Below are 12425 nucleotides of genomic sequence, written 5' to 3'. Positions count from 1 at the left end.
CTAGAACAAATTACGAATATTTGTATGAATCGTGACATTTTATCCGGCATTAGAAATATATAAAACCCATCTGTTATTTATTAGTGACCAGCTGACGGTGCCCGTTTTGCCCCGCTCGGTTCCCGTTCCCATATGAGTACCGGGATAAATAGCCTATAGCCTTCCTCGATAAATGGGCTATCTAACACTGAAAGAATTTTTAAAACCCGATCAGCAGTTTCTGAGCTTAGCGCGTTCAATCAACCAAACAAACAAACAAACAAACAAACAAACAAACTCTTCAGCTTTATAATATTAGTATAGACTAGCGGACGCCCGCGACTTCGTCCGCGTGAAAGTCGTTGTAAACTTTCAACTACCCCTATCCTACCCTACCCTAACCTACCTATACCCTACCCCTACCCTACCCCTGCCCTACTCCTACCCTACACTACCCCTACCCTACCCTACCCTACCCCTACCCTACTCATTAAGGCTGCACTTCTTTATTTATTCCTCCCACCGCGAGTCGCATCGAGCGCGGCAACCGTTAACAAAAATAATCTATATAGCATGAATTAGTATTTACGCGCGATGGCTTAGCGTATTTCTTGTATAACTTTGGTGTTTCTTTACCGATTTTTATGATTCTTTTTTTATTGAATAGGTAATAATATTAACTTTCTTATAAGGGATGTGTGATGAGTGTTATAAACATAAGAGTACACAAATATAATTAGAAAGCTCCGAACTGCTAAGCTATCGGGAGTTACACGTGTTATTGTGAGTCAACCATAAAAGATAGACATATATATGCTGTTGTGTTTTTATAGATAATCTTAAGGAAAACATTTTCGTGATACATGATTTCTATGTAGCTTTAACCATTAAGGCTGTACACGCGAAGGAAGCTTAAAAAATTGAGTAACTTCTCCCGTTTTCTCAACATTTCTCTTCACTGCTCTGCTCCTATTGATCGTAGCGTAATGAAAAGTATACTATAACCTGCCCAGGAGTATGTAGAATAATTGTACCAAGTTTCGTTAAAATCCGTCCAGTAGTTTTTGTTTCTATAAAGAACATACAGACAGACAGACAGACAGACAGACAGACAGACAGACAGACAAAAATTTTACTGATTGCATTTTTGGCATCAGTATCGATCACTAATCACCCCCTGATAGTTATTTTGGAAATATATTTCATGTACAGAATTGACCTCTCTACAGATTTATTATAAGTATAGATTTAAAAAACTGACATCATCCATATTGGCTTCCATACTTCCCTGTATGTAGTACGAGAATGAGCTCACTACTGACAAGCTTTTTTTCGTCATAGAATGTGGTTAGCTTATTATTATCAACCCATATTCAGCTCATTGCTGAGCTCGAGTCTCCTCTCAGAATGATAAAAGTTAAGCCAAATAGTCCATTACGTTAGCCTAATGCGTATTGGCAGACTTAACACACGCAGAGAATTGAGAAAATTCTCAGTTATGCAGGTTTCCTCACGATGTTTATCCTTAACCGTTTGAGACACATGATATTTATTAACCGACTTCCAAAAAGGAGGAGGTTCTACGTTCGGCTGTATGTATGTTTTTTTTTTTTTTTTTTTTTTTTTTTCTTAAAATGCACATAACTGAAAAGTTGGAAGTGCATATTGTCCCGGACCGGATTCCAAACTACACCCTACGGAATTGGAGGTAGAGGTTATATTCACTGGCCTCTCACGGCTCTTAAAACAAATTTAACATACCTGGTAATAATGGTTTAATCACTCGAAAAATAATCTTTGCTAAGTAAAATTATCTTTTGAGGCATGTGCCAGCTTTAATAAAACGTTGCCCGTTGGCTGTATTTATATAATGAACAAATTCCTCAATAAAATTGTTGGTATCTTTACTTTCGATTTTTTTAATATAAAAACTTTTATTGCTGGCTTATCTCTAAATCTAGACATATATCTTTAATAAAATCTTTTAATTTTTATTTTCCTGTATAAAAAAAAGCTCATAACTTGAAATGATGTTTTATCCCAGAAAACAATACAGTTCCTAATAGTAAAAAAAACATACGGACGAATTGAGAACCTCCTCCTTTTGAAGTCGGTTAAAAAAGTAAATATAAGACAATGTGTATTGTCTTATATTTACTTTATTATTTGAACGCTATCCAGCTTCCAATAAATAAGTGAATCTAAGTACCTAAGTAAAATCTCATCGTCTATTTAAGTACTTACTTAATTTGAATAAAAGATGAATAATTGGATCTATGTTACATTTACGTAACAAATAAATATAAATACATGGTGCCATAAAACTGAAAATTTTGAAGGTCATTAAATTATTAATTACACTCTCGATTAAGTCATCAATATTCTCTTTCAGTGTGCCTAGTGCAAGTTTGATACTGTGACTATCGTGTAAACGTAAACGTGAATCTCTAAGGAATTGAAACAGCGCCATCTAGTGGCACTACTGCACAACTGTTTAAATTTCATATAAATTCGCGTTTACGTTTACGTGATAGTCACAGTATGAAAACATTGAAAACTCCCATTAAGCACTCAGTGCGCTTTCATTTGAGACTCGAGTATATTTGCAGACATTCGGTTATTCTTCCCCACTTTCACCCCCCAACAACTTTTAAGTCAAGTCCAATACAAAAAAAAACTTATTTGTAATCGCTTTATCCTATGCGTACCTATACGTACGTTCGGGAGATATGGTGCCACAGACAGACTGACAGACAGACACGTAAAACTTCTTCTTGCGTCAGGGATTAAAAATCAAAATGAAGTGATTATATAGGCGAACCAATGTCTATTCATTAGTCTTAAAATATATGATACAACTCGAGTTAGAGCTTAAATTCGATTTACCGATCTAAATATTTGTTTTTCATTAACATTCGGACGTCAGAACGAAAAAAATGTCAGTAAAAAATATTTAAATAATAAAATATTTAAATAATATTTTATGTTTGGTTTAAAAATAAATATGAAGGGTTTAAGAAAAGTTTATAAGTAGGTACTGTGTTTTTTCAAGTGCATAAAGCTAATTTACACGGCGCTTAAACATACCAAGCTTTTTTAAAAATTTTGTCTGTCTTTCTGTTTGTCCCGGCTAATCGCTAAAACGGCTGTACCGATTTTAATGTAACTTTCACTCGAAGATAAAGGAGGTTATGGAGCAACATATATGTTACCTTTTATCCCAAAAAAAAAACACATGGCTCCAGCAGGATTTGTGAAAAACAGAATTTCAAGCGTATTTGCAGGCATCCGTTGGTTTCATATAATTTTATGGCTTATAAATAAAGTGGAAAATCTCACAAAGAAACTTAGCAATTTTACTGGTAAATGGTAGGGGGGCGGGGGGCTTGTTTTAACAGAGGTAAGTATTAACAAGCTTCTAGCTATTATACGATACACAACAAAATGCCAACTTCAATGTTTTTAACTCCGGTGTGCCTAGTGGGAGTTTTCAATATTTTCATACTGTTACTATCGCGTCGACGTAAACGCGAATTTATATGGAATTGAAACAGTTTTGCAATAGTGCCACTAGACGGCGCTGTTTCAATTCCTTAGAAATTCGCGTTTACTTTAACGCGATAGTACCAGTATAAAACTGGCACTAGGCTCTCGGGTGATGCTAACGTCCAATTCACTGTACATCAATTGCCTGTGTGCCTAGTGGGAGTTTTCAATATTTTCATACTGTTACTATCACGTTGACGTTTACGCAAAATTTGAAATTGAAACAGTTGTGCAGTAGTGGGACTAGACGGCGCTGTTTCAATTCCTTAGAAATTCGCGTTTACGTTACGTGACGGTAACGGTATCAAACTGCCAACTGATAGATATCGCAAATGCGTGTAAAAATGCAGGTAAGCAAACATTTTTGCGTAATGTTTTTTTTTTATTTGAACTTTAATTAATTACTTTCATGATTGAGGATTCATGTATGTATAAGTAATGGTTATCAAGTGGAGCATTATCTCTGTATGCTGTTTTGTTAAATAAATGGGAAGTTATTTTTTAATATTTTTTATGTTTGAATGGTACCTCTGGGGCTAGTAATAAAGATTAAAGATGATGAAAAATTACTTACGCAAATGGAGCAGCTTTACAAGCTTTACACTATGTAATATCAATAATTTGAAAATGACCGATCATTATATACCTACTCCCTATTCATTTGTTAATTATTATAACATCATTTATTAATTACCAAAACTATTGAAATTTCATCATCTACAATTTACGACTTTTGTTATCTATTTTATTAAAGTTTAAACTGCGTAGGTTGGCGTTATATTTTGAATTTGGAGTCACAGGATTTTCGTTAAATAAAGATACTTAAATCTATATTAATATTATAAAGCTGAAGAGTTTGTTTGTTTGTTTGAACGCGCTAATGTCAGGAACTACGGGTCTGATTTGAAAAACTATTTCACTGTTAGATAGCCATTTATCGAGGAAGGCTATAGGCTATAATATATTATCCCCGTATTCCAATGGAAACGGAAACCACGCTAGTAAAACCGCGTGACGTCAGCTAGTAAATAAATACTTAAGCATTACATACATTACTTAGTCTCAAAGTAAGAATATAAATAGCCTATGTTGGGTACTTAGATAGCTATAGATTTTATGATATATATTTATGAACTACAAATAAATACTTATATACTGCATAAATACACCCTTGCACTGGAAAATACCCATGTTCGTCAGAGAAATATTTTCTATTTTGTGGGAACCGAACCTACGATCGTGAATGCAGAAAACCATTGCTATGTACTATAAATAACACATACAATATCATTTTGTAAGGCAAGGCATACCTTATACAATATCTTATATATACAGGGTGCTCAGGAGTATTTCCCATAACTTCAAGGTATTGACTAGTCAGTGGACTTGTCAATTGGCAAGGAGCCGCTGCATAACGATTTTTTTATATAAACAAAAAAAACTTTTTTTGTTTTCATACAAAGTAATTCAAATAATTCCGACGTTCCATGTAACACACGTCTTTGTCTTATATTACCTTGCATTTTAATCATAGTGGTAAGGACTCTCGATATCGACAAGATATTGCAACTGCAACTCCGCACTTCACTAGCAAGCTACTACATGATATTTATCAATGAATAAGTTTGGCTAGGTCAGAATATAGGGACGCGATTTATGGGACACAATTTAAGATCTATTTACAAAAGAAATATTTTTTACTCCGAAAATATTCATTTTAGAACACTTGTTCCTTAGATATTTTTAATTAATTTTCCTTAAAGAATATAATCCTAGAGTTATGGGATATACTCCCGAGCAACCTGTATAATACTTCTCACCGTTTTTCGCCGGTTTACAATAATCAACCGACGAAAGCCTGAGAGAATGTACTTGACGTGACGTGCATATTTTTTTTATGTATGAACAGGCTTAACTTTTTTGTTCCGATTTTGATCTCTTTTTTTCATGGAAATGGAATATTTTTTTATGTAATGAATTTGGAAGCACATAAATTAGTTTGCCCCATAATAATAGAAGTTTTTAAAGTTAATTGATAAAAAACCTAAGGGTAGGAAAATAGGGGCGATATATTTATCACTAGCTGACGCCTCGCAGTTTCACCCGCGTAGTTGCCGTTCCCGTGAGATAAAGTATATCCGTGAGATAAGTATATATATATAGTGAGATACCTATGATACTAAAAAATTTTTTAGTAGGGTCTTTGTATAGGTAAAAGCATTTTCAAAATTGGTTTAGTAGGTCCAGAGATTACCCCTACAATACCACAAAACTTTACCTCTATAATATTATATTAGTATATACAGAAGTATAGATTTACCCAGCTGATTGATGAGTATTGTATAATTACCAACAAGAAAGAAAGCACTAACAAAAATTTCGACTTTTGGATATTAGGGCAAATTTCATATGAATATATATCATTTTATTTAGATATGGGACTAGTGCGTCGTTACTGAGGCAAACAAAGGCACCTAATGGATTTAAAATTTCATTTAGTCGCATGTAAACCACAATTTTTTTTTCTTTGGGGTGGCTTACCATCCTTCGCCACTGATACATAAATATGTAATGTAAGTATCTAAACACAGAATTGTGCTTGCGCTCAGAGGAGTAAGTAGCTGAGTTCTGGATTACTTTTTGTAGGCACTTAACTTATCTAACTTTTTGTTTTGTAAGGTATATTTGTCGAAAAAACTGCAATCCCGATAATATTACTCTACAAATTACTCCACAAAAGTTACAAAAATGAGTCAAATGGGTCATCATTTCTACGTCCTATTAATAACAGTCGTATGTATATTTTAGGTCATCATTCTAAAATAAACATTTCTACATCCTAATAACAGACGTATGTATATTTATCAACCGATTTTAAAAAGGTTGTACTAATAAAACGAAAAAAAAGAAAATAAACTTTATTTGGCTTTGCATCGCCTTTAAACCGATCAGTAAATAGGACATGGCTATGATGTTTATTTTTTGCTTTAATAGTATCGTCCAAGTCGAAGAAGTATTTTTATTAAAATTATTGGTGAAACACGAAATAAAATTAAATGTATGGATGTTCAAATGAAAATAAAAACAGACAAGAAAAACATTTTTAATTTGCAAAGTAAACTCGAAAAGTAAAGTGAACGGAAAAGGGAGTATGAACATGGGAAGTAGGAAAAAAAGAAAACACGTTTCGATGAAATTTCTTGAAATTCGTATAAAACTTGTTCGTCCCGTTGTTCGAAGCTGTATTCGTCGCGATTGGAAAATTAATAATTGGATAATACTTTTTCCAAAGCATCGAAGTATTTGTTGTCAGGGTCATATTTCTTTTTGAAGTTTTGGTAATCTTCAGGGTACAGTGTTTTTAAGCCTTGGAGGTACTTCCCGAATATATGCCTCTGAGGTGAGCTACATTTCTTGCATGCCTGTTCAACTGCCTCGGGGATTATTTCTGCAAAAAAAAATATATTTAAGAAAGTTAGCGTTTCATAGGTATTAATTAACTAGCGGACGTCCGCGACTTCGTTCGCCCTTGGACATTTTTAATCCAGCCGTATTGCAAAATTCGTTTTTAGGATACCTACTAACTATAAACTACCTCCCTGCCAAATTTCAGCTTTGTACATCAAACGGTTTTCGAGATTTCAAACCTTTCAAATAGATGGCCAAATTAAAAAACAGGGAAAAGATATTAAAATTAATATTGAAACAGTTCCCGTGGAATAGGGATGATGACAGTTTTTTAAATGGTATATAAATTAGAAGTATGCTAATGGTAAAGCAATTCTGTAAAAGTAACAGGGTATCTGAGATCATTACTTTCGGAGCTACATGGATTTAAAGGGTCAGATTTGCGGCGCTGCCGCGGATCCCTGAAAAAACGCCCCATACAAAATGGTACGAATTAATGATGTCGTAGATACATAATGATCGTTAGATTTGTATGGGCGTTCAAACAAAATTACTAATATCTTTGTTATTTGTGCGTCTTCTTCTTGTCTTAGAGCTACGAGTACTGATGCTTTAAGTTTTTGTGTACTTTCAGAGATCATAAACAATTTACAAAAATACGTACTTTTGTAACTGGCAGCCAGTTCTGGACATGGTCCTCTGTCCATATAGCACTCCATATACTCTTTTGGTAATTTATTGTCGGCAAAGAATGCGTCTACATCCAGGTAATCGTTCCCTGTGGTATAGTAATCCTCTGCCGCTGCTAAGGCGCATAACGCAAACAGTATAAGGACTTTCATCCTTGGATTTATTCTGAAAATAGCCATTGTTATCATTTGAAGTGTCTTTACCCAACTTCGAGTACGTGGCAGTGGCATGCACTTCATACATGCATTAAAGTACTGCGTACCCTAATAAATGTTTTGTTAATGCTTATCCAAACACCCTTATGCACGCCACTGGTGTATGTGTTGTGTGTATAGGTACGAGATCTGACATAGAAATATAAACCCTCGTCGGTTATTTAATTGGGAATAGAAATAAATGATAGAAAATATTTCACCATGTGCAATATGCATATAGTTCAATTGTGGCTATTGTAGATCGTATTAAATGAATATTGTTTTTTTAATTTATTTAATATCCTTCCGTAACTGGTTATTTATATACCCTCATTAGTTATTTAGTCGTATAATATGTCAAATGAAAGCTTATTTTATGCTTAATTGTTGTGTTGCCTTTGATCTAGTTAATGGTTTCCAAGATTTTGTATGAAAAATGTGTTTGTCCGCAATTTAACTAGGCAACCTTTTTGCAATGTCCGCGACTTCGTCTGCGTGGAATTTAGTTTTTGGCAAATCCCTTGGGAACCATGGAATTTTCCGGGATAAAAAGTAAGTAGCCTATGTGTTAATACAGACTATAATCTATGTCTGCTTAAAATTTCAGGTGATTCGATTCAGTAACCGAGGCGTAAAAGACAAACATTCATACCATCAAAATCATCAGGTGTTCGCTAATCTTGGGAATCCATGGATTTTTGCGGAAAAAAAGTAGTCTAGTGTTAATCCAGATTAAAATCTATTTCCAGTCCGAATTTCAGCCAAATCGGTTCAGTAGTTGCTGCGTTGAAGAGTAACAAACATCCACACAAACATCCATGCAAACTTTCGCGTTTATATAATTTTAGTACAATTTTTTTTACCACTAGTAAATAATAGATGAGGAAATATATTCTAGTGCTGGATATTAGACCATATTATTATGCTCGTCTAATTATTCGCAACACTCAACAGGTTCGACCGTTTGATGGATTTCAACTTAATAATGAGGTTAAATTTGTCACCGTTTTGGGGTCTTAATTATGTTGATTGTAGATAAATATTTCCCGGATTTCCTAAGCCCCTTACGCTGTCGGGTTTTGAATTTTTAATTATTTTTTGTCGTTTTAGGCTTTAGAGCTAAATAAGAAAGTAGTTTACAAATTCGTTACAAATTTTCGAGTGGAATGATAAAAAAAAATAGGCTGAGGTAGATTTTTTTGAGGTAGATATTTTCTACAAATATTTGAAGAAAAAAAGCAAAATATTATCAATTCACACACCTGAGACCGTTGCTACCAGGAAACTACTTCAGAAATAGAGACAATTTAAAATGTTCATTTATTTATAGGAATGTGTCGATCTGTGTAGGTGTGCGACTAATTGCTTCTAAATTACGTTTATTGTAGAATACCTATTTTCGATGTCATCAATAGTTCTACTTAGCATCTATGAATTAACAACCTAGTGTTTTTCCGTATTAGATAAAGGAACTCTTTATTAGGTACTACTTTTTAGCATTCCGTACTAGGAACGGCAATAGGTAACACTCATAGTATGGTCACTATTTATTGCTAAGTAGAACTATTGATGTCTAATCAACCAACTTTTTAGGGTTCCGTATTCCACAAGGAACCCTAAGCCCCCAATCGCTCGAGCGTTTTATTAACGGGCGTTAGAAAAGCGTCGAAATATAGTATGAAGTTAATACGTTCGCTGCAGTACGAGGTCAATTGACCTCGTAAGTCTAGCGTTTTCAAGAGTTACGAGGTCGAATGACCTCGTATCACACATAACGTTTTATATGAGGTCAAAAAACCTCGTAACGCACAAGAGGAAAGTACAGAAAAATCAGTGCCGCGGAGAACGTGAATGAAGGTCTATTTTCAACGCCTAAAATTAATAATCCATACAACTCGAAAAAAAGCGTCGCGGTTTTAAAACGCTGGAGTGTGAACATATACATTTGTTCTGTTTGAACGCTTTTTTAACGTCCGTTAATAAAACTCGTGCGAAAGAGGGCTTATAATAACAAAATAACCATTGTCATTATGGTTGTACTGGCTTTACCAAACGAGTTAAATAACTGTATTATTATTTTAAATTACTATGACAAAGTGGTTTGCTTTATTCAAAGGGGTAATTTAATTTAATGAGAAAATATTCAACCATATTTCATTTCAAGTGAGAGTGAGTTGCCTTTTAATAAAACTGTAACAAGTGAAATTGTGTACATTGAAGATATTTTAGTTGGAGGGTATTTATATTCGAGACTGAAGTCAAAAATATATTTTTTTATTTTTAGTCCATCTGTCTGTCCCTATTTTTCTTACGTCTATGACAACGAATCAAAAGAATGAAGACAACGTTAAACTGTGGATACCAGCAGTTTTTCTCAAATTAAAAATAAAATGTTTTATTCTGTGGTTTTCATACAGAACCCTGCAATAATCTTATCTTACACAATTAACCATTTTTTAAGATATTGCCATTTAGAAATCAATTAGGATAATTTAGCTTAGATTAATTATTATATTTATCATAATACCTAAAAAGTATTTAACATTAACATTTTAATTTTTGTAAATAATATGTAAAAATGGATTTTTGAATATTACCTATGCCTCAATGTCACATGTCTTCTTCTGTGTTCATTCTACTGTGAAGACGTTCCTTCACAATACACACAAAATAGATAGATAGTGTTTGTGTATCTAGGGTTGTCAAAATGTTTTTACAAAAATACAGTATTTTCCAGATATATCTATAAAAAAATATAGTGCATTTAAATAAAATATAGTGTTTTAGGGAATAAGCAAAAATACAACATTTATTTAAAAAAAAATACAATATTCATTAATTCTTGTTGCATTATTCAAAACTAAAAAGGGCAAAGGAAAAAATAACTTTCTTATGATAAGGGCTCGCTACGTGGCCTATCTTGACGCCTGTAGTGGGCCCTTAAATTAAGGTGATGATGATGAGGTAATGTCATAATTAATCCACTAAGATCTGTATCTAAATACAGATCCAAATCAACTGAACCGTTTCCGAGATTACTAATTATACAGGGTGCTCAGGAGTATTTCCCATAACTTCAAGGTGTCAACGAGTCCACTTAGAGGAGACAAACTGCGTAACTAATATTTTTTTAACTAAAAAATAAAAACTTTTTCATACAAAGTAATTTAAATAATTTCGGCTATCCATATAACACACGAATTTATCAGTCCTTGCATTTTAAAATACATAAAACTTGGCTACGTCATAATTATAAGGATGCGTATATGGGACACAATTTAAGATCTATTTACAAAAGAACTATTTTTTACTTCGAAAATATTAATTGTAGAACACATGTTCCTTATATATTTTTAATCAATTTTCTTTCAAGAATTAAACCCTATAGTTGGAAATATTCTCGAGCATCCTGTATATGTATTGAATATTTTGATCACAAGAATTCTCGTTTAAACAAAAGGAAAACATTGGAAATTACGGAAAACTGTCTGGTATAAAAACACCGCTTAATGGATAACAAATTACTTAATATGCAGTAGATTAATGGTTACTTAATAACGTGTAGTGCGTTGCTCCAGATTTTTATCTTTCAAACAAGTCCACCAATATTAAGGTCTTTGTTATTTATTATGGATGTTATGGATATGAAATTTCGATTACAATTGGATATGCATATTAAATTATTACTATACCGGATATGGATACGGATACAGATGTGAAATTATTTCGGATTATCCGGTAATTTCGGAAATATTTTTTTGGCTTTAATGACTTGTTTCCCCTTCTTTTGCAGATAATGTCAAAGATGCAGTCGAAGAAGCTTGTCCAGATTGTAGCTAATCTCAAAAGGACAGTATAGCGTCTTGGCTGTATGCGTATATGGGAGGTGCATCCACAGACAAGCTAACTTATTGTTTAATAGAAATAACAAATACTTGACAGTCATGAAACCTCGCAGTACTGACGGTTACTTGGATTCAACATATATGGGAAAATAACATAATAAAGAAGAAAGAATACAATAAGAAACTTGAGCTAACTTATTCTAATAACTATACAAATCATGCCCACGTGGAATGGTGGCAAGAATACTGGGTGCATAAAGAAGTGAATATTGCTTAAGTTAAACATTGATAGTATTTTTGAATTTTATTTTCCTCAAATGAAATTAATTCAACATTAAACTTCTAGGATATGTTTTTGAAGTAGTAACTAAGCACTCATTCGCACGAGAGTTTTTTTAACGGACGTTAAAAAAGCGTTCAAATATAGCAAATCCATTTTCAAGTACTCGAATAATATGTTCTAACGGCATCGTTTTTAAAACAGACGCTTCTATTCGAGCAGCGTTGCATTTTCAATTTTTGGCGTTGGAAATAGACCTTCATTTGACTTCATACTATACATATTTGAAGGCTTTTTTAACGTCCGTTAAAAAACTCTCGAGTGAATATTAATAATTAGGCTAATTTTTTTGTATGAATATTATCATGTAAAAAGAAAAACAGTATTATTAATATATTTTTAATAGCAATATCTAATTCAGTCAAACTCACTGTTAACCACAAAGAAGGAAAAAAAGTATGAAGTTATAATTATAATTCGTAA

At 33.2% G+C, this 12425-nt stretch overlaps 1 protein-coding gene across 1 annotated transcript; it reads right to left on the bottom strand.

Moving 5' to 3' along the window:
• Nucleotides 1-6612: 6612 nt before the first annotated feature.
• LOC112049019 (ejaculatory bulb-specific protein 3-like) lies at nt 6613-9233 on the bottom strand. Its single transcript, XM_024086746.2, has 3 exons — nt 9080-9233; nt 7598-7788; nt 6613-6973 (listed from the first exon to the last, which is right to left on the bottom strand). Exons 2-3 carry the CDS (start codon nt 7773-7775, stop codon nt 6789-6791), a joined length of 363 nt encoding a protein of 120 aa, XP_023942514.1. The 5' UTR covers nt 7776-7788; nt 9080-9233; the 3' UTR covers nt 6613-6788.
• Between the last annotated feature and the right edge of the window lie 3192 nt (nt 9234-12425).

The sequence above is a fragment of the Bicyclus anynana genome, chromosome 20, assembly GCF_947172395.1.
Source record: "Bicyclus anynana chromosome 20, ilBicAnyn1.1, whole genome shotgun sequence".
In the NCBI taxonomy this organism is placed as follows: domain Eukaryota; kingdom Metazoa; phylum Arthropoda; class Insecta; order Lepidoptera; family Nymphalidae; genus Bicyclus; species Bicyclus anynana.
Note: the sequence above shows the minus strand (reverse complement) of the source record. Positions and strands in the feature narration are given on the sequence as shown.